The 23,580-nt window shown below is 45.2% G+C and overlaps 1 protein-coding gene across 2 annotated transcripts in view; it reads right to left on the bottom strand.

The window, feature by feature from the left end:
• Positions 1–1,829: 1,829 nt before the first annotated feature.
• PON1 (paraoxonase 1) overlaps positions 1,830–23,580 on the bottom strand; it is a 33,671-nt gene continuing 11,920 nt past the window's right edge. The window contains exons 5-9 of one of the 2 annotated variants that reach the window (XM_046021419.1): positions 19,876–20,002; positions 16,386–16,586; positions 14,813–14,894; positions 5,596–5,724; positions 1,830–2,158 (exon numbers count right to left, since the gene is read on the bottom strand). In XM_046021419.1, the coding sequence (XP_045877375.1) occupies positions 2,000–2,158; positions 5,596–5,724; positions 14,813–14,894; positions 16,386–16,586; positions 19,876–20,002 (698 nt within the window). In that variant the 3' untranslated portion in view covers positions 1,830–1,999. Of the gene's footprint in view, positions 2,159–5,230; positions 5,491–5,595; positions 5,725–14,812; positions 14,895–16,385; positions 16,587–19,875; positions 20,003–23,580 lie in introns of those variants that run through there. The other variant, XM_046021420.1, reaches the window with a different exon arrangement.

The following is a 23,580-nucleotide window of genomic DNA, read 5'->3' as shown; positions in this document are numbered from 1 at the left end:
AGCCTTAAGATGTTGACAGTTCTCGGGGCGCCTGGGTGGCTCAGTGGTTTAAGCCGCTGCCTTCGGCTCAGGTCATGATCTCAGGGTCCTGGGATCGAGTCCCACATCGGGCTCTCTGCTCGGCGGGGAGCCTGCTTCCCTCTCTCACTCTCTCTGCCTGCCTCTCTGCCTACTTGTGATCTCTCTCTGTCAAATAAATACGTAAAATCTTTAAAAAAAAAAAAAAGATGTTGACAGTTCTCAATTTATCAGCAGACCGTTTTCCCCAAAATGCCAGGCCTGACGTCATCATGGCAAGTGCCTTGGAAGAACTTTGTTTCTAATGTGACTGCCTTAGCATCCCAAAGAACTCATGGCCTGGAAGCCATACTTTCAAGAGACAGACAAATAAAAACAAGTAACCTTTTCATACCAGCTTTAATAAGAAAATGACAAAAGTCATCTCTTCTGCCTAATCACATCCCTCAGAAAATAGGCCAAGATTGTTGACTTTTTAATTTTTTTGTTTGCCTTTCTACTGTTTTCTTGTGAGCCTCCCCTGCAAGTAACAATAAGAGAACAAACAAACAAAAAAAACAACCAAAACCTGGTTGAGGGGGGATGGGCAGTGGGTGTCATGCGTGGATGAGTCAGTTAAGCATTTGACTCTTGATCTCAGGCCGGGTCTCAGTCTCACGGTCATGAGTTCAAGCCCCATATTGGGCTCCACACTGGATGGGGAGCTTACTTAAAAATACCACCACCAACAAAAACCAGCCCCACCACCACCACTTGTAACAACAGTACTCTCTTCGGGGGCATTTAGCTTTACCTGAATGGATTATAGGCTTCCGTCCATCTTCAATCACTGAAGCTAACAAACTTCTTTTTTTTTTTTTTTAAAGATTTTATTTATTTATTTGACAGAGATCACAAGTAGGCAAGAGAGGCAGGCAGAGAGAGAGGGGGAAGCAGGCTCCCTGCTGAGCAGAGAGCCCGATGCAGGGCTCGATCCCATGACCCTAGGACCATGACCTAAGCCGAAGGCAGAGGCTTTAACCCACTGAGCCACCCAGGCGCCCCAACAAACTTTTTTTCAATGGGGCAAAGCCACTAACATGTACAGTTTATGCTGAGATCACAGACACTCCCAAGAATGTTAAGATTTTCCTACATGTCATCGCTTCCAGAGAACTGAGTGAGAGTAAAAGGAGAAATGGAGGTCATTTAGGTTTCCATTTACTGAGAAAGTCCTGCACTGAAAGGGAAATGGGAATCAGATTGTGCCAGTATGTCCCATGGCTTTGCTAAGGAGGGATGCCTGGAGCCGAGAGACCTTTGTAGATCACCCCTAGTTCCCCAGCAGGTGACCCAGAGCCCCTGAGGACTGCCGTCTGGGACAACTCGTGAGATCACTATGCTCCTCTGTTTCCTGAACAAGATTCAGCAAGGCAGCAGGAAGCGTCATGGGCTCCCCAGACCACACCCATTTTAGGGAAAGGACTTTTGGATCACATGCAGTTAAACGATTTAAGGCCTGACAACTGACGTGGCAACTGTAGCCATTTTATTGATAGGATTTTTTAAAAATATTTTATTGATTTATTTAACAGAGAGAGAGACAGATCACAGGTAGGCAGAGACCGGGGGGGGGGGGGTGGGGGGTAGGAGAAGCAGGCTCCCCGCTGAGCAGAGAGTCTGAATGTGGGGCTCGATCCCAGGACCCTGAGATCATGACCTGAGCTGAAGGCAGAGGTTTAACCCACTGAGCCACCCAGGTGCCCCTATGGATAGGATTTTTATTGGTAAATGGAGTTTTCGGGTATTTCTAGACTGATTTGCTACTGTACTTTTAAAAAGCCTTATGCACTGATTCTGTTCCCAGATAAACAGCACTGTCATCCTTCCTGATGTGCAAATGGAGGCACGGTTCAGACGAGATCACCGTGGCCCTGGAGATGCAACAAGCCGTTGAAATGGTGGGCTCACGGTGTGCATGACACAGGGGCAGATCGACCTGCTAGAGCTTGCAGTAGAGAGCTCTGTGGAACACGGTGCCAACCAGCAGCTTCCCTTTGTACACAGAGGCCACCGTACTTCCTTGCAGCATTGTACCATTTTCTGCATAAACCAGTGTCACTTTGGGCTCTTCTGTTAAAATGTCCTGGATTTGGATCACCTATCAAAGAAGGAACATTAGCTTACTTTTTTTTTTCTTTTTTTTTTTCCCCGAAGATTTTTATTTATTTATTTTATACAGAGATCATAAGTAGGCAGAGAGGCAGGCAGAGAGAGAGGGGGAAGCAGGAGTCTGACCCAGGGCTAGATCTCAGGACCCTGAGATCATGACCTGAGCCTACGGCGAGGCTTAACCCACTGAGCCACAGAGGCACCCCAACTTACTTTTTCTTTTTAAAGTCACTCAAAAACATAATGTTAAAGATGGATCACTTCTCCTTATGAAGAAGTGTGTAGATAAATCCTATTTTGTTTTAAGGTTGCTCTTTACGAAAGACGCCGGTTTCCTTACTGGCAAAATGACAGGTTTTAAGCAGGTGATCTTAAACAGAGATAGAGACACATAGGCCTACCCAGCCCAGGGCAGAAATAGGAGTGAGCAGCACAGCCTGGTGGGAGACCCAGGAGTAGAAAGGATTATGTGAAATGGGGGACTGGAGGGGAGATGTTCCTCAGTAATAGTCAAATTACTGCCATGCTAGAATTCAGGCCAGTTTTGTGTATTTACAGATGAGCTAGGAATTTGGATGCTTACACTTAATTCTTGGTTTTCAAATTCTGGCAATTAAAAAAAAAATCTCTGTACCATACTCAGATGTTCCTCTGAACTTAAGGTTCTAACTCTAAACATGTAAGATTTTGTAAGCTCAGTTTCCTTCATTTAGGTGAGCAGAAATACCATCGTGTCATTAGCAACAGTGTAGCAGGGTACAAAGCTGATCATGTGTAGTAGCGGATACTTGGCCAGATTTCATATAATTTCCTAGCACACGGGGCAAAGAGCACGCTGTAAGGCAGGGGCCCAGTTTTCTGTTCTGGATCTTCAGCTTCCCATTCGTTTCTTGTTTGTAGAACAAGGTGCATAGGACTAGATTAAGTTTCTTTTTTTTTTTTTTTTAATTTTATTTATTTATTTGGCAGACAGAGATCACAAGTAGGCAGAGAGGCAGGCAGAGAGAGAAGAAGGGAAGCAGGCTCTCTGCTGAGCAGAGAGCCCCGTGTGGGGCCTGATCCCAGGACTCTGGGATCATGACCCGAGCCGAAGGCAGAGGCTTTAACCCACTGAGCCACCCAGGCGCCCCTTAAGTTTCTTTTCAACTCTTAACTTGTTAACATTTTTAAGGCTTTAGGATAAAATACAGTGTCTGGAAGAAAGGATGCTTACATACAAAAAAAAACCAAATATGGCAGACTAGGAGGGCCAGGGCCTATATATAAAGGGTCAATGGGAGCATTTAAAAGGACCTTTTTAAAACAGCCAGCCCCAGTCGTACCGGAGAGGCTCAGTCCTTTAAGCTTCAGACTCTTGGTTTTGGCTCAGGTCCTGATCTCATGGAGCCCAGTGTGGCGGCAATGCACTCAGTGGGGAGTCTGCTGGAAGATTCTCTCTCCCTGCCCCTCTCCCCCACTAGTCCATGCACTCTCCTTCTCTCTCTAAAATAAATAAATCTTCAAAAAAATAAAATAAAATAAAATAAAAAGTAAAACAGCCAGCCCAAAAGACAGACATAGTAGTTACTTAACTGGGAAATAGGTGATGGGGCACCTTGACTTAAGTAAGCCTCTTTCTAATAAAAGTCAGGCACTCTTCCGTGGGGCAGTGCATTAGGTAATGGCTTGTTCCTACTTTTTGCCATTCCTTACCAGATCCATCGTTAGAAAGGAAGCACTTTTTCCAGAACAGCAAACCAAGTCCATGCTATAGCAAATGACCTAAGTTCACCAGATGAGCTAACAAGCAAGAGCAAATTAGAATCTAACATTCTGCTCTGTTCTGCACAGTGAACACACCACAGCATACATCTTCCCAATTCTGTTAAACATACCACACAGCCATCCTAATAGCTAAGAACCAGGAAAAGGCACAAAGGATTGCCATTAAATATAATCACGATTGTCCTGTAAGCCTGGAGAGAAAGGGTATGAAGGGCCATAAAGTAATTGGAAATACACATTTGGTTTGGGGGTTATTTAATCTAAGAGACATGGGCTTTAAAAAGAAATTTTTTTTTTTTTCAGTGGGTGGAAATGAGGCTGATTCTTAAAACAAAACTTTAAAAAGAATATATAGCCATAAACTATGTCAAAAACGGTATCGGTTAGGCGAACCATAAGAGACTATGTACTCTGAAAAACAACCTGAGGGTTTTGAAGGGTCAGGGGTTGGAGGTTGGGGCAACCTGAGGGTTTTGAAGGGTCAGGGGTGGGAGGTTGGGGGAACAGGTGGTGGGTAATGGGGAGGGCACGTTTTGCATGGAGCACTGGGTGTTGTGCAAAAAGAATGAATACTGTTACACTGAAAAAATAAAAAAAAGAAAAAAAATGAAAAAAAAACGGTATCGGTTATTTAACATAAATAATATGTATAACGCATACTGAAGAACTCAAAACAGAAAACCCCAGATGAGTCACAGAAATGTTCAAATGCCTATGGCAAAGTGCGTCTCAAAATTCTTGTTTGCACAGCCAAAATAGTCCGCCGAGTAAAGACCGTGAAGATGAATGGGGTCTTTGGGTGCTATAACTAAGATGGAAGGAAAGGTCTTTTAAACCAAAATAATTCGAGCAAGTGACGGATCTTCCCATTCTGCAGGGAAGGTTTGGAGAGGACGGCCATACGGACGCCAGGCCTGGTGCTGTGTATGAACTCGCGCATACACTGACACACGGGAAGAGGGGATTAAAAGGAAAGGCAAGCAACAAACAAATGATTAGACCACAGCACTGCGGTCCATTCCATTTTTTAAATTATTGTGAATTCCCAAGTTGAAGAAACTCATTACTGAAGTAAAGATAGGGACTCCAGTACAGTGCTGTCTCCCCTCACCCAGCCCTCCACTCTGCCGAGACTCTCACGAAAGCCTACGATGAAGTTTCCTTTGACCCCCAGCTCTGGCTCAGGGTCAGCCCAGGAGCAGCAGCAGCAGGGGAGTGGGAGGACTGAGAGGGAGGTAGAGTGTTTGTTCCGGGCTTCTCCCTGCAGGGTCCCCACTGGTTGTCTCTGACCCCCAACCAGAGGCCAGGTTCCCCTCAGGGGACCCTCTCCACACTCAGCTCTGCTCTCATTCGACTTTCTGGTAACCATTTCCTGCCTCCCGCACTAGCCCTGGGGTAATGCATTTACCCTACGTGTGCCCACACCTTTGTATACAGGACCCTTATTAAATCTCCTCAAATTACCCAATTTAAATGTACCATCTGTCTCCTGCCTAGATTCTGACTAAAATGCCTCCCAAAGTCAAACTCCTTTTAATCTCTCATCATTTGGATCATCTATCCACGTCTCTCCTTATATTTGCACATGTAATTGAGATTTATGTTTCCAACTGAGAAACGGTTGGAATAAGGTCGCCAATCTGATTCATTTTTCAAACTAACCTCTGATGCGGGAGGATTCTCCGGATCGTAGAAGAAGATCTTCATGCCATTGGGATGGCATCCAACCCAAAGGTCCCCTGTCACAGGATCCACGGATATGTTATCCACGAGTGTGTTAAGGTCCAGGGACTTCCAGGTTAAGACAGGGAGAGAAGGAAGGACAGAAAGTGAAAACAGTTGAGAGGTGACGGAACAGTCTCTCAGGGGAAGCTATCTTCTTGTTCTCCTCGGTCTCCACACTGCTGGTTCCAGAACACAATTCTGCCGCATTTCAATATCGCTCAGAGAGTTCCTCTGGCTTTCCATCTATATTAGCATTTCGTCAGTTTCCAGGACAGAGGAGGGAAGGGGAAAATGCAGAATGGCAAGCAAGACTGTTGGAAGTCAGAGGAAATCATCTGGACTAACATCCGTGCATAAACCCAAGAAAAAGTTTTAAGTGCTGCATGAAAGAGTTCCTTCTACAAAAACATGTGCGAATGATATTTATAAGCATTCAGAAAACAACCAGGAAATGTGGATTCATTTTGGATGAGCCCACTGATGAAATGTAGGCTCTTCTTTAATGGCTAAATCATAGGCTGTGCAGCCAGAGAAGAAATGATCACCCAGGGTCTAATTTTTGCCACGGAGTAGGGGAAAAGTTTCTTCTTTGGTTTTCTGATGTTATTCAACTCCCTGTTCTTCTGCTGTTTATTTTCTAAATATAAGTCGTAAGCATGTGATGACTGCACAGATTGCTGTCGAGGCTTTGTACCAGGATCATAAATAATACCAATGATTCTTAATTCCACCATTCATCATCTTGGCTGCCTTCTACTGGGGAGAAATCACATCCATTTGTTTACCTCCAGCTCTCCGTTGGAGAAGTAATATCTACCGTGTACCTCAAACAGAGGCCAGCACACCTCAGCGCCCAGAGACCATGTAATAGCTGCTGGTGACTCATTGCAGAGGCCAGAGTGTGGGCGGGTAGCTGCGGCAAACCGGCACCGCCCTGCCCTGCGCCTCCTACTCTAAATGAGACCTCTCCCCCCAAGTCCATGATGGGGCTGCAGGGGCCGCAGGGGCCAAGCCTCCCAGGAGAGCCTCTCCCAGAGCCATCCATTCTTTCCCTGGAGACAGGCCAGGTCGGCCAAAGGAGGCAGCCAAGCAGACATCCTCTGGCCAGAATCAGCCCCAGGCCTTCTCTGTCCCCCCAAACGCCCATCCATCACAGTGTCAGACAATCTACGCAGATCCCACCATTTTCTTTAGACGAGGAAAATGTGTGTCTCGGGGCTCTGTGCTGTTTGCTAGCTTTGGAAGGGGTAGCTGTCGATTTCTGAACTGCATGGCGGTTGAAAGCCTCCAGAGATGTGAGCTGGGGTGAGAGAAGAAGACACCCAAGCCCGGGGTCCCTGTTCATTGGACACACAATGACTGAGTTCCCACCATGTGCTCTGGAAGCAGCTCCGCTCCCGGAGAGCGGGTACTGGTAAGTGGCAGGCCTGTCTCCTGCCAAGGAGGAGCTGATGCTCCCTCAGGGAGCCCCTTTTGGGCCCAGCAACGAACTCCTGTCTTGCAAATCTCTAATTCCTAGCAAAACTCACTCACTACAATGCACGCAACGGACACATTTCAAGCTTCCACAAAGCCAAGTGGAAGATGGTACATTTTTTGATAAAGGAAACTGAATAAATGATTCTCATTGCAAAAACCTGTGTCCTCTCTTAACAAATATCCCAATTTTTAGAGAAAGGGAAAGCACTGAAGTGGGACTAATTCATTGGCTGTGTCCTGGAATTTTTTTTTTCTTTTTATGGAGGAGGGGATTATTTTATTGTGGTGAAATACACATAACATGAAATGTGTCATTTTAACCACTTTAAAGGTAAAATTTTGTGGCATTTGTACACTCACAGGGTTTGGCAAGCATTGCCCCCAACCATTTCCAGAAACTTTCATCATCCCAAACAGAAACTCTGTACCCAATAGCTCCCCATTCCTACCTCCGTGAGTCCCTGGTGACCCCATTCCAATTTTTGTCTATGAATTTGCTTATTCTAGGACCTCATATAAGTGGAATCACACAATATTTATCCTTTCGTGTCTGGCTTACTCCACTTAGCATGAGATCCTCAAAGTTCCATCCATGTGGGGGCATATATTAGGACTGCATTCCTTTTTAAGGCTGAATAATATTCCATTGTATGTGCATAACACATTTTGACAGGACATAAATCCACCCACATCTCATCGCAAATTCTAAGATCAGTCTCAGCTCATTTATCAAATTTCCTGATGCTCTAAGTATTAATGAATTAACTGGTCTTGATTAACCCATTCCTTCAACAGAAAAAAAGGACATTCCAGTCACAGGGGTAGACTCAACTGAACTGTTATTTCAGCAGATGGGGCCTTACCTGTTGCCAAAAGGAAGCCAAATGTCAAATAAGTCCTTGGCAGGACCAGTGTCTTTACTCTTCTGTGTTGAATATATATTGGATGGGGCTCCAGTCTTATAAAATTAACTTTCAATTTACAAAAGTAACTATTGTTGCAACCACCATTCGTTTTCATTCCGTCAGCCAGTAGGAGTGTGTGAAATTCCATTTTACTTCTGCTAATACCAAATTGGCCACACCGATGATTTTTAATGTCAAACGTGATGCCACGTGGGATGGTGCTTTGAGCTCACTTTCCCGCAATGAAGCCCCTCACGACAGCACATTGCATGTCCTGACGGGGACAGCTCCGCAGGGCCTGGTGACAGCGCCTCGGGCTGGGGGTGGCTGTGGTAAGAGAGCCAGGTCCTATTTGTAAGGGACAGGGGACTACCTTCACCCAGCTCCACTTTCCTGCTACCTCCTCTTTCCTCTCCTTTGTGTTTTTACTTCTTCTGACTCAAACCTTCAGATCGGATCATAATCGACGGGGGTGGAAGTTAAACCCCTGAAGTGTACCCGGCCCCATCGTAGTAACTGCACAAGTCTTTGGTGAGTGCCTACTACATGTTAGGAACTCTTTCAGGAACAAAGAGAAAACACCCTGTCCTTCTGGCACTTAAACCCTAGTGGAAGAGATGGAGGATAGAGAGGATAAATAAAATATACAGCATTTCACGTACAAAATATAAGTAAAATATGTAATATTAGTAATGAATGTTGAAGGGAATTTAAAGCCATCAGGAGAAAAGAAGAGCGTGTGTGTGTGTGTGTGTGTGTGCGTGTGTGTGCTGGAGGAGGTCATCAAGAGGATGTGACCACCAGTTGATCGTCAAGCCGGACCCAGGCATTTGGAGGCTCCTTGACCCCTCCCCTGTCCTTGGGATATACATTCTGCCCACTGTTTCCACAGTGGGAGCTGTTCCAAGGACATAGCCTTGAGAGAGTAACATGCTATTGAGACCATCTGGACAGTGTGTGCAGCTGAATCCAGTTAAGACCTCTACGTAAACTTTTAAGATTCTGGTCGGAGGTTGTGGAGATCTACTTGTCCCACGGCTGCTCAAGGCAAGCCTCATATGACATTTCTCTTACTTATTAAACCTGCCACCCAGCAATCAGAATGGTCTGCCTTCTTTTTTGATCTCTCCTTGCCCTCCGTGTATGGGGACAAGAGACCAGTTTCCGATTGCACCCAGGAAGCTCCCCAGACTGCAAAGCTAATAATCAGTGAGCCAGCCAGGTGGAGACCAAAGAAATGGGCTCTAGGAAGGAGGTGTCCTTGGAGGAAACCCCGAGTTGGCCATTGATCTCTGTGTGGGGAAGGGTGACCCCATAGCCAATCCCTAAGCACTACCATGAGCTCACCGATCCCTGCCAGTGCCCGCTGATCGCATGCACTACTCAGCCATAACAAGGAATGAGATCTCACCATTGTAAAAACACGGCTTGACTTAGAGGATATTATGCTAAGTGAAATAAGTCAGACAGAGAAAGTCAAATACCATATGATTTCACTGAGCTGTGGAATCTAAAAAAACTAAACAGATGAACAAAGAAACAAAGGAAACTGTACAGAGAATTACCTGGGAGTGGCCAGAGGCGAAGGCTGTGGGGGATAGCAAAACAGCTGAAGGATATGAAGAGGTATAAACTGCAGGTTAAAATAAGTAAGTGACAGACGAAAATATAGTCAATAATGCTGTAATACCATTGTATGGTGGCAGTGGTGGCAGACGGTGACGATACCTGTGATGAGTACAGAGTTGTGTACAGAGTTCTCCGATCACCATGTTGTACACCTGAAGTCATGTGTCCACTGTTTAACAAATACATTAAATTAAAAAAAAGAAAGTGAGAAGAGATTAGAGAAGGATATGTGGGTGCTCGCTACTCTGTAGCTTTGGGGCTGGCAGACAAAGGGAGAGAACAAATCATCAGCGGAAGCCCTTGCACGCCATTTTGCAAAGCGCCAGCTGCTGAGGATTAAGGTCCAAGCGCTGGGACAAGGTCTGATTGGGAAGCTAAGAGGTGGAACGCCTGGGAAAATGGGGAGAGTGAAGAAGTTGCTGTGAAGGGAACAAAACGCCCCATGCTGTCCAACCCCGGGGACAAAGGAAAGCAAAAGCACCACGATGACCCCAGCCAGCAGGGCAGCCTCCAACGGAGGAAACATTCGTGAAGACAGAATGTACTTCCCCTGAGTTTATTGATACAGCTGCCAAGTTCCAGCAAAAGGCCAGAGCAAGTATTCCAGTGTGGTTCGTACACCTATGGGATGTGGGGGAGATGGCATTTCTCCGGGCAGGAAGCAGAGAGAATGAGTGACATCACCACACACTCGGCCCCCCGCCGCACCCGCACGGCACTCAGAGGTTCAAAGTACCACTCCCTTCTAGACTGGATTATCCTATCCTGCAGGGAGCTTTGGCCCAATGAGGGCCCCTCCCTGGGCATGTGGAGCCCTGAAAATCTAGAGAGGAGGTCCAACAACCCTTCGGGAGTTGGAAATGAGACAGGCAATCTCTGCCCCTGGCTTTGAAGGTCCTCATCAGGCCACGTTCACGGCAAGAATGAAACATTCTGTACCTCAGTCCACCACCCGACATCTGTTATGGGACCCTCATGTCCATGCTGTGGCCCACGGTGGGACAAGATATCTGTAGTGCTGGGCAATCTGTTGTCAATTTAGGGAAAACTGACAAATCCTAGGACAGGTACAGGATGTGGGAAAGACCTGAGACAGAGAGCTCCCCCATAAAACCTAAAGGTTTTCCCAATCAGCTGTAAAGGTCCAGTAAAAATAACCCAGAAACAAATGTGGTTTAACCTCCTTGCTGCAGGGATCTCGCCAGAACAGAGAAACTGACAACCCAACACTGTGTTCACTGGCCGGCGGAAGCCATAAAACTTGAACAACAATTCAGACCTGTTCCTTCTGCCCCTTACTGTCCCTAATGCCCTGCCTGCTCCAGCAGGAGCCTCAGGAAAACAGTGCTATTTGGGGTGGGTGCCTCCCTAACCCAGGTATAGAGACAGGCCAGGACTGCCTCCAGGTGAGGGCGGGTGGAGATGATCAGAATCGTCAAATTGACAGGCGCCTGGGTGGCTCAGTGGATTAAGCCGCTGCCTTCGGCTCGGGTCATGATCTCGGGGTCCTGGGATCGAGCCCCGCATCAGGCTCTCTGCTCCGCAGGAAGCCTGCTTCCTCCTCTCTCTCTGCCTGCCTCTCTGCCTACTTGTGATCTCTCTCTGTCAAATAAATAAATAAAATCTTAAAAAAAAAAAAAAGAATCGTCAAGTTGAACTCGCTCTTTACTGGTCCTCTAGGAGCTCTGGTGGATGCTGGATCCAAATGCACTCTGACCCATGGTGACCCTCAGTTTTCAGCACCATCAGTGATTACAGAGATCAAATGGTTACCGTTAAGAAGGTTCTTTGACGGATTTAGTGTTCCTCCCTACTACCCCAGGAATATGAGGTTCTTCTCTGTGCAATACCAGAGAATCTACAGGGCACTGATGTCCTATGAGGTGGAGCTGCAAACCTCTCTCAGGGAGTTCTGACCCTGGGTTCCGGTAATCAGACCAGTGCTGAGGGGAAACACGCACCACCAACCAGTACGCCTGCAGCCCCTTCAGAAAATGGTAACTGTTAAACAACATAAATTGCTTGGGGGCATAAAGAGATAGGAGACAGTATCCAAGAACACGCCACAGGACATTCTGCAGGCTTTCCTGGAACAGTTGCAAGGGAGAAGATGGGTCATGAACCCACAGAAAACTCAAGGCCCAGGAACAGCCACAGGCGTTTGGGAGTCATGTGGTTGGGCAAGATGCGCGTTCCAGAATCTGTGATTGATAAGGCATAAGCTTAACAAGCCCTAAGGACTTGAAAGCGGTGCAAACCTTTGTAGGGATTTGGGGGTTTTGGAGGACTTTCATTCCCCATCTGGCATGGTGTCTGTGTCTCTGATACAGACTGATAACGAAAGGACATGTGTGGGACTGGGGACCAGGGCGGCAGGTCTCCTTGGAGAAAGCAAACATACTAGTGAAGGAGATTACAGCCCTACAGCCCTGGACGTCTCGCAAGCAGGGCTGCTATTTGAGTTAGATGTGTCTGTGACTCCAGAAGGGTTGGGCACTGTGGTGGGGATAACAGGAGGACAGAGTACCCCTAGCTTTTGGTCCCAGAGGGGATAGAAACTCCATACACCCCCTAGAGCAAGAGCTCTTAGCCATATATGCAGTACTGCTCCGGAGAGGGGGCTGGTGAGGGTGCGCTCGGGAAGGAAGAGGGCATCAAAGTAAGAACTTCCTTTCCTATCAAGGAGTGGGTTTGGACTACGTTCCATCCACGCATTTCCGCCATGGTTCAAACCCCGACATTGACTACCTTCCGATCCGCAGCGTGGGAACACCCTGTCCACCTGCCCTCTGTCTCCAGAAACACGGGCACTGCTAGGCTTGGTAGAGGAGGAGATGCATTGCCCTCTCCCCCCACTTTCCATGGCAGTCCTTGCAGCTTGTAGAGAGGGAGTGGGGGATGGATCTAGTCGAGGGAATCCATCCCTCCCGCCCCAAACCTGAGTTGCTCTTCAGCCCAACACTGACACCATCTGGATGGAAGCAGGAAGAATCCACAGCAGCCCCTGGGCTGAACTTGAGCGGTTTGGCTGGTGGTCACTCCTGAGCCCTGACCCTTAACCCTTTGCATTGACCTTTGGACTGTTGTAAAGGGATTAATCCCCGGCGGCAAGCCAGGGTGTGGATGATGGGAATAAGACCCCGCGGAGTCAGGATATGTGGAAAAACATTTGTGTTGGCTAGCAGAGACTTGAGGCAGTCCCCACTGTCCTCCACATCCCAGCTCGGGCAGGGCTGACACTCCCTGGCAATCAGGAAGCCATGTCCTAGCTTGGATACAAGCTCTGGCAACATACCCCTTAGGAGATACAGAGAAAAGATGCACAGAAAGAGTAGCCACCCCAGCACCCCGGTGGGAGGGCATATTTCCAAGGAGGCTCTAGTGTCCTCAGAGTAGAGTGACTTGGTCAACACAGCAGTAGCAGGCCCGACGTGTTTTAAACAACGCCCAAGGCAACAGCCAAGACAACTGCCAAAGAAGTCCAAGGCCATCCCTTGAGACTGGCAGAGCCCTGGCCAAACTCATCCAGTAGGCCTTAAATGAGAGCCAACAGAGCCTGTCCTTACCGAACACTGAAATGTCTCTAATAACAAAAGCCGTCCTCCAAAACCGGATGGCCTGGAACACTACTTACCACCTCTTTGCCATTATCCAAACAGAATTCTGTGCGTTCACACCTGGCGAGTGTGCCAGAGTGTCATCTCTATTAAATCACATGAGGACACAAGTGAATGCCTGGAGTGATCTGACCTCAGCTTGGGGGACTTAATAAATCAGTGGTTCGGATCATGGGGCTCTTGGATGAAAAAAATTGTCATTGATTTGGGGAATCACTGCAGTGATTTGTGTTTTCCCTTGCACAAACACACTAACTTCGCTGCCTCCGTGCCAGTGGACCCCCCGCACCCCGCATCGCTGACTGCTCAGGACATGTTGCACAAGAGCAGGGTATATGAGATCATAAGAGCTGTCACGAGGGATGGCATGTTGGAGGAGGTCCTTGGAAGGACATGACCTCTGGCTGAACCTCCAGCTGAACCTGGACAACTGAAGGTGCCCCGTCCCCTCCCCTGTCCTTGGAATGTGCATTCTGCCCACTGTTCACACACAGCAGGAGCCATTCCAGGGACACGGCCTTGACGGAGTAAGGTGATGCTGAGTCCCTCTGGACAGTATATGTGACCGAACCCCCATTAAGGCCTCTATAAAAACTTTTAAGATTCCAGTGGGCAAGTGCAGAGAGCTAGTCCTCTTGCAGCACCCAAGACAAGCCAAGTAGATGAGGGTCCTTGTTTATTAAACCTGCCACCAAGCAATGTGGAGTGGCTCTCTGCTCGCCTCCCGTGTGTGGAGGCAGGGGAAGAGGACGGCTCGGACTGGACCAGGAAGCCCCTGAGGTTGCAGACTCGCAGTGTGTGTGCGGCTAGGCGAGCAGAGTCACAAGCTGAGATGAGGTACCCAGGAAAGGCCTCGCTGAGGTGACATTCTAGCGGAAACTGGAAGGATATGAAGAAGAGAGCCACAGAGAACTGGAGGAAGATGATGGGAGCGGAGGGAACGAGTGCCCCCCCTGAGGCGGGTCCCCACCTGGTGAGCTCAGGGCAGGGACACCAAGCAGGGGGAAGTGCCAGAGACAAAGGGAGCGAAATGATGGGTGGCAGGGGTGCGTAGTGGCCGCTGGGAGTCCTTGATACTTTACTGGGTTTTTTATTATGTTTACATGATTTATAACTATTATGGAGAGCGTGGTCATCTGAACTACCAGTTGAGGTGATTTCTTGGTTGTTTCATCAACATAGAGGAAAACATGAAAGGGTGAGTTAGAGGGGAAGAAGGGAGGGAGGGAAAAGCGGGAGGAAGGGAGAAAAAGAGGAAGGGACGGGAAACTAAGCAATGAGAATTCATTAGGGCAGAAAGAATCAAAGTTTCATAGGTGAGTTACTGGGCTTGCTCCTTGCCACTCTGCCGCCGAATAAAAGTGAACAACAAACACACACGATGCTGTTGACTCTTAATAAAGAAGTGAAAAATTGGTTCTCACCCGCTCCAATTAGACAATCCTTTTTTGCTCACTTTTAATTTCACAAATCAATTAGAATCTAATTATCACTCTGCAAACTTATAGTGTTAATACATCTTACCTTCAATGGAGTTAAAGTCCAATTAGCGTGTTTTTCATACACATGAATCTTATGAGCCAGCAATTCAGATATATAGACATACCTTCAAAGAAGAAAGAGCTACATCAAAGCACTTGAAGTAATACGGCTCAGAAGGTTATAGTGAAGCTGGGAGAACTCTGCCTAGGATAGAACTTTGCTTAGAGACAGGAAAATGCAATCCCTCTCAAAGCACACCAAATTGTAAAAAATAAAACAAAACAGAAACCCAACTCAATGAGTTTACAATGTGCAAAGGAGTTTTAATTTCTGAAAGGTTACTTCCTAAGGTAGGAACCTAGTTGTCCCTGATCAGGAGGGAAGAAACGCAGCCCTAGTACCAGCTCTAAATATCTGGGTGTAAAATGTCATCACACCACTTCTCTTTGCTGGTCAACATGGCAACAATCCCCAGGTTCTGCCTCTCAGGGGACAGCGAGTTCTCTCCGGCAGCTGCAGGAAAGCCCTTTGACAACCAGGCCCTTGTTTTAGGCCAGAGAAAGTATGAGAGGAGACAAGATGCTTGGCCGACAGAAATCTTCACCCCTCCTACCCTAAGCCTGATTCTGACCCTGCGCAATTAGTATTTTGAAGGCAGCGCATCCCAGAACAAAGAGAGAAATGACTATGTATTATCTGCTACTTTGTAAGACCAGGCAATGCTATAAATAACTGAAAACTGTCCACATTGTTTCCTCTAATCATGTTACCAACTTCTACCTGAGGATAGAAGATGAGGAAGGGTATATATGAGTGGATACATGGTTTTTGTAGACAGACTAATGATACCCCAAATGTGGTCCCTAGACCAGGGTTTCTCTGTGAATCGTTTGTTTCAGGGTCATCATCAAATAATAATGTAAATCAACTACACCATGAGGCACACTGCCTTGATAAACCGACTCTTCGCCCACAGTAACACTTTCTTGACAGAGAAAGAAGTGTCTTGATTTACACTTTGGTGCAGGCTCTTTATCTTGTCACAAACAGCACAGCTGAGATATATAACTGCACCAGTTCATCTTCTTACGCCCTCAAAACTCTTCCCTCAAAGCAAAGTTGTTTAGTAATACTGAATGTTTATCCCAGTTCCCCTTCTTAATACATACATCGCTCCCTGCAAATTTAGAAGAATATGCCTACACAAAATAGAAAATTTTGACTTGATACATTTTATCCCCTGAAAAATTAAGGTATTTTAACATTCTTCCTAATTTCCTCTTACCAGGATGACACATTAGAGCATATCATGTTGTTTAGAAAATGAGTCCGGGGACGCCTGGGTGGCTCAGTTGGTTAAGCAGCTGCCTTCGGCTCAGGTCATGATCCTAGCGTCCTGGGATCGAGTCCCATATCGGGCTCCTTGCTCGGCAGGGAGCCTGCTCTTCTCCCTCTGCTTCTGCCTACCTCTCTGCCTGCTTGTGATCTTTCTCTGTCTCTCTCTCTGACAAATAAATAAATAAAATCTTAAAAAAAAAAAAAAAAGAAAATGAGTCCCTTCTAAAGGGAACTAACAAGAATCTGGAGAGACGCGTGACATAAACAGTTCACATACTTGGCGTCAGGTGAAATGTTGATTCCGTTAGCAAAATCAAATCCATCGGCCATCACTCGAACTTCATTTGGACTATAGTAAACAACGTAAGACCACGCCAAACCCAAGTAGAGCTCCCAGGATTTCAAGTAGGTGTTGACAAAGTAGTGGTCATTTGTGGCATAAAAGTGCTCCGGTCCCACGGCAACAATATCATTCAAACTGCAAATTGAAACACATATACAGGATATATCCAGGTGAAGGTATTGTACATTACAGGAGTAGGCATTGATTAACATTCAGTGATGGCTGTTCCTAAAATCAAGACGCGGGATGAAGCTTTCACTCCAGTCATTATGGCACAGAATTAATATGACATCAATCCCACCTGTATGATCCTCAAAGACAACAATTACTCTAAAACAAAACAAAACAAAACCCTAAAAGGTGACTATAGCAATGCAACATAAAAATCCTATTAACTGTATCTGAAAAATAGTGTTATGGGGTGTGTGTGTGTGCGTGCGTGCGTGCGTGTGTGTGTGTGTGTGTGTGTGTAGACATACTAAAATCAGCAGACATTAAATTAGGCCAGGAATCATTATCAGGGCACAATGCATTTATGTTCATACAGAAGTCACTCTCATATAGAATAGTCTGGGCTATCATCAGGCGGAGGGAGGGAAAAACCACTGACGATCTTGAGATTTGCATTTTAGTAAAAGCTCTACCATGATTAGCTGTGCAATTTAGGTAAAATTAATCATTTTGCATGTCAGGGCCTCAGTTTCCTTATCTGTAAAAGGAGGAAGAGCGGGGCGGCTCTCTCTCTCCATCTTAAAAGGTCACTTACGGCCTTAAAGTTTCACGATTCTGAACTGAGGAAAATGTCCGCGAGCAAGAATGCTCAGAAACAGGATGCTATGGCATATTTTCTTTCTGATTTTGATTCTCTCTCCGTTACTGAACATCTAAGATATATGAGTCTATTTTTCTGCTTTAATAGGTACAACAGTGAACACATAAGTGAGTCATTCTCTGCTGATTGAGGTGACAGAAGTTCCCCCGGGCTATTATCTGGGAGAGAATTATCTCCGCTCCATTGCAGAGGGCCGAACGGCTAGCACAGCGCCTCTGACGCAGCTCTGGGCTCCTGGGCCAGTTAGATAAGCACCTGGAGTCTCAGTTTTCTCATCTGTAAAGAGAGGTTAAACAATTTTCCAGAAGTCATGCAGCTCATTAGTATAAGACTAAGGGTCAGTATCTTAATCTGTGGAGTCTCACTGGAAATCGCAATAATGCAATGCCCGTTATGGGCTTTGTAGAAAGCCTGCCACTTGCTGAACCCCTCCGTCAACGATGACCACTAACTATCACGACATGAGAAGAAAGGTCTAGGAACTTAGGATGAGTGTGTATAGGATCCAGGCATAAATCTCTCTCTCTCTCTCTCTTTTTTCCCCTCTGTCTGTTTTTTCCCCTCTCTTTTTTAAAAGTAAATTTCCAAAGTGAGCATACTTTACAAAGCATGTGCCCGCTTTTCGTAAAAAAGAACAGAGAAGAATATTGCAGAGTAATAGCTTTGAGATCTTATAGACCCCATTTGAATGCAGACATTGCTTGTTATTGTCTATGGGGGCCACAGCCTGTCACTAACACCTACACCTCAGTTTCCTCTCTGAACCTTGTGAGGTTAGGGTAGACAAAGTGAAAGAAGGAATATCAAGACCTTGGCACTGTGCCTGGCCTATAGGAGTGATCGATCATGACCTTTGTGTTATCATTAATGACCTACTTCTATTGTGATAGATTAGTAACAGGAATATTAATGCTATAAGCAACAGCATAAATAGTCATTAAATACAAAGCAGAAAATATACGTGGCTAGTCCTTCAGTTAGTTGGGAGAGCAGAATTTTAGTTAATGGTGGCGCTGCGGTTTTTTCATTTGGTTCTATATTGCCAAAGACACGTATTTTTGCACTTGGGCCCAGGAAAAAAATACTCTAACCCTGGGAATCTGGACAAATCTGAGACTTCCAAGACTAACTGTGAAATAAACAAAGTAAGCTTTCGCTATTTGAGACTGGCTCAGAGCAGCAGCTTCAGCCTCAAGTCAGCAGGGTCGATTTCCAGCTCTGCTGTTTTGCTGATGGTATTATCTGGGGCAAGTTAAATACTCCAAAATGCCATAATAATAATAACACCTAATTAAGAAGGTATTTGTAGAAAGATAATAAAGTAATCAGTTTAAATTGGTTATTGTAGCCCTGAACGTATAGTTAAAACTCATTGTTACTATCACAATTATTGCAATTATTATTAGCCCAGCTTCTCTATTCTATATACTTTTCCCTGATTTAGATCTCGGTATGTGGCACATTCACCAGACATTCAGTACCCTTGTTCTCTTTCCAAAATACATTTTTTGAAAGAATGTATGAATAAACTTGTTCACCAAAAGCTGTTCTCTGAATTTGCACTCATCTTAGGGACACAGAAAAAGACTTGGGCCCTGTAGTTCCTACACAGCTACTAATTAGCTGATTGACCTTCATCCAGTAACTCAGTTTCTCTCCAGTGGCAGTTTCCTTGTCTTCAGATCCACCAGGTAAGAAAAGAGAGGAGGGGGATCTGGGAAACACTGCGTGCCAGGCCCTCTGCTAGGTCCCCACATGTAAATAACACGCCTTTTAAGAAAAATCTAGATTTACTGATACTGAGGTAGTCAAGTGCTGTCTGCTAATCATTCAAATAAAGGTTGGGATTCTAGACAATCTTAAGATTCAAGGATAAAGACTGTTTGGAAAGACTGTGTCAGACTTTTGTTCCAAATCCGTCACAAGCCTCACAAACCAAATCTTAAGGCAAGTGAGGAAGTTGATTTGCGGTTGTGTTGACTGGGATCAGGGATCCCTGGGTTTTTTCTTTTTCCTTATGTTACATTGTCAAGAAACCTAAGATTGGAGCTGAGTGTGAACCACAGATCTGTTACTCCATAAATCATGTGCCCAAAGAGCAGGAGGGGTAGGATGGGGAGGTCTTAGAGATACCAGATTGCAGATCTCCCTTGGGTATATGTCTCTAATTCATAGAAATATCAAAGATTCAATTTTTTTTTAATACAAGAAGAAATAAATGAATAAAGAAGCAAGCTCACGATGTAGGAATTGTCTGTGAAATTGGTGTGGGTTTGAAATACAAAGTCTGGTTTTGGAGAAGAACAGAGTTACGTCTTAATAACAGCTTGAAAAGCCATTCTGAGCCTGGGAGCCATAATTCAGCACCCAGGCAGCCTGGGAAGTGAGAGAGGAAGAGAATGGGTCTTCTCTCAGGGGTCTGAATCCTCAAAAGTATCTGCAGAAGAACATTCGGAAGCGTTTGTGATGATTAGAAAGGAGAGTCAACCGGCCATTATCTGCCCCTCCCATTCTGGCTGGAAGGAGAAACCAAAGGTGGATTAACCACCCACTGGTGCTAAAAGGAAATAGAAATACGGTATATCTCAATACTTAGGCAGAAGTTTATGTTTGATGGTTTTCAGATGCAAAAGTGATTTTTCTTCTTCTTGAAATTTAAACAACTCAACTGTGGACTTAGAATCTGGATGGTTCACCACCAGCAGGTACACGGTATTATCTGAGAAAAGATTAAAAACAAAAATCGAAACATTAACTGAGCTCTCAGCTGTCAGCCCTGTCTCCTAAGAGCAATTTCAACCCACCTCCAACTAGTACTTAGGGTGTCAGGTAGATGGAATATTTTCATGTCCTTGTAGAGAGAAGCACTTGTGATTGCTCCAAAGAAAAAAATGGCTAAAGGAAGGACTAGTGACAGTCTCTAAACACCTCCAAACGCCACAGGGGGGAGAAAGATTCTCAACTTAAGAATGAGCAAGGCTTGATGCTAAAACTCCAAAGAGCTTGTTAAGCTTTCTATTGCAAATGGTCTCAGCAAGATGCAGATTTGAGATAAAAGAGCCAAAGTGGAGAACACCGGCATGAGAAGGTGTGGTGAGGTATAACTCACACAGTATAAAATGATAAATTCCATAAAAAGAACACCTGAGAGATGCTATCAAACGGGAAGCAGCTTCCATGAATCAGTCCAGCTTTAAGACATAAAAGAGATCAATCTAAGTGGTCAAGATGGTGTGATTAGAGTTGGCAAGTGAAGTTAGATTATTATGGTCTTTGCCTTAAGAAGCAGCAAGTCGTTGGAAAGCTTTGATGTGACCAAATTGGTGTTGAAAGAAAAACAGTGCAAAGTTTAGTAGATTGAGTAGATTGAGTGGAAGAGGTTTAAACAGGAGGCTCCTGGTAGTTAGGCCATTGGACAAACAAGTGTTTATTTTAATTGGTATTAAGTGCTCCAAAGGGAAAATAAGACCAGATAAAAGAATGAAGAGAAATGCGATGTTTTCTTCATGCCCATCGGGGAAGTTCTGAAGTGATGTTAAAGCAGAAACCTAAATGATATAGGAGACCACATCATGTAAGTATCTGGAGAAAGAGCATTCCCAGGTGAGGGAAGAGAATGTGTAAAGGGCCTGAGGCAGGAGCTTATCTCTTAATAGTGAGGTTGTGGATGGAGTAGATGGAGTGAAAGAAAGAGTAGGAAGCCTGCAGCCATAAAGGTAGGTAGCCAAGGCCAGTCTTGTTAGGGCTCAGGGTAAGGACCCATGGCTTACTTACCGGGGCCTTGGAGCCAAGGGGTAACATGACCTTACACTAACAGTAGTAATCCAGGTGTAGGGGGAGAAGAGACAGGGCCAGAAGGATGGCGTTGACAAGAAGTGGCAGGAAAGGATATGAGGACATTTGACAGGAAGTATCAAAAATCCCTAATGATGGCTGAGGAATGGGGAAGTCAGAAATCAAACACTGGAGTGAGCACTGAAACCCAGCTTCATATTTTGTGTGGCAGATTTTACCTCTAGGCATTTATCCTAAGGAAATGCTCACAGAAGATATATATACAGGAATGGTGATTTTGGCACTGTTCACAATGAACATAAAGGCAGAAACGGGCTGACTATCCATCAACAGAAGAACTATATTGCTGCTTTCCCAGGCATCTGAATCCTAAACAACCATTGCAGGGGAGCTCTAAATGCACGTCATAGACAGGAGTCCATAATGCAATATCAAATGCGGAAGCACTTTATAGAAGGGTTCGGGAAATACAACTCCCTTTTATTTTTTAAAAGCGTACGCATACCCAACAGTATATTTCTTTGCACTTAATGTTTGCAAAATGAAATACAATGTTGCTATGTGAGTGGAGAGCTCACTGAGAGGGGACTATATATGTATACAGAGAAGAGACATCATGTGGGGTAGAAAGGTAAAGAAGGAAAGATAAAAGGATGGAAAATCAGCTTTCAACCTGTTGACTTTAATAAAGCAGCTACAGGAGAGGAACTCAAATAGAATAATCTAGTAAGTTTGAGGGAATGGAACTGAAGAGCTGATGAAAAAAAAAAAAAAAAGAATACCCGATTAATGGAAATCTCCCCGAAAGCAGGCACAGTTAGCAGGTGTGACTTGGTTGAACTGTCTGAACTAGAGCAAATGAAGAGGAGGTAAAAGATCAGTGTTTTGGGGAATGTTCAGAAAATTTGGAATGAGTGACAAAACAATGAATGGGGGCGGGGGGGACCGCGGGAGGATCAGAACTAAGTTCGATAAGTATATTGCGATATGGGGGAGAAGCACTTGAAGGAGAAAGTGGTCAATAGCATAAATGAGGTGGAGGAAGAAAGGAAAGAACATGGAGGGAGGGAGGATGGGAAGTTAGGTGAGCTGGGAGCGAGAAGGCTTGTTAGTAAGGACGTTGCTGACAACTTTCAAGGCAGCAGTTTTAGTCACCCACAATGGGGAAAATCTGGAAGAAAGACGGAAGGAAGGACTGTCAGCTGAGGAGATGGAGGCCATGACGATAGAGGCTTTTCTCAACCCTAGCTTTACATTTGATCACCTGGAGAACTTTTAACAAGTCCTACCAGGCCTGCCTCAGACTGACTTGAGTCAGAATATTTAGGGCTGGGATCTGGTCATTAGGCTCTTTAAAACTCCCCGCTGTTAAAACCAATAAACAAATTCAGTGAAGTTGCGGGATACAAAATCAATACACAAAAGAGAAATAATATAATCCCATTTACAAGTGCACCAAGAAGAATAAGGGTGCTTGGGTGGCTCAGTGGGTTAAGGCCTCTGCCTTCGGCTCAGGTCATGATCCCAGGGTCCAGGGATCGAGCCCCACATCGGGCTCTCTGCTCGGCGGGGAGCCTGCTTCCCTTCCTCTCTCTCTGCCTGCTCCTCTGACTACTTGTGATCAAATAAAATATTAAAAAAAAAAGAATAAAATTAAGCAAGGAAGGTAAAGACCTATATACTGAAAACTGTAAGACATTAATGAAAGAAACGGAAGTAGACACAAACAAATGGAAAGCTACTCCATGCTCATGGATGGGAAGAATGAACATTAAAATGCCAAAACAGCAATCTACACAGTCAGGGCAATCCCTATCAGAATTCCGATGCCATTTCTCATGGAGATAGAACACTTGAAGCTTGTATGAAACTACAAAAAACAAACAAACAAACAAACAAACAAAAACAAAACAAAAAAACCCAAAGCCAAAGCAATCATGAAAAGAAGAGCAAGGTTGGAGGCATCATACTCCCAGATTTCTAACTATATTACAAAAGCTATAGTAATTCAAACTGTGCTACTGGCATAAAAACAGACACATACTTCAGTGGAACAGAACAGAGAGCCCAGAAATAAACCCACACAGATACGGTCAATTAATTTATGACAAAGGAGCCAAGAATATAGAATATACCATGGAGAGAGGATGGTCTCTTCAATAAATCACATTGGGAAAACTGGACAGCCACACACAAGAGATTGAAACTCGATCATTATCTTAACACTATACCCAGAAGTTAACTCAGAACAGATTAAAGACTTGAATAGAAAACCTGAAACCATAAAACTCCTAGAAGAAAACACAGGCAATAAGTTATTTGCCACAGATCTTGGCGATGTTTCTTTTAAATTGGACACCAAAAGCAAAAGCAACAAAAGCAAAAACAAACAAGTAGAACTACATCAAACTAAAAAGCTTCTGGGGGTGCCTGGGTGGCTCAGTGGGTTAAAGCCTCTGCCTTCGGCTCATGTCATGATCCCGGGATCCTGGGATTGGGCCC

This window comes from Meles meles, chromosome 10 (genome assembly GCF_922984935.1).
Source record: "Meles meles chromosome 10, mMelMel3.1 paternal haplotype, whole genome shotgun sequence".
Lineage (NCBI taxonomy): Eukaryota > Metazoa > Chordata > Mammalia > Carnivora > Mustelidae > Meles > Meles meles.
This window is presented reverse-complemented; position numbering and strand designations above follow the sequence as displayed.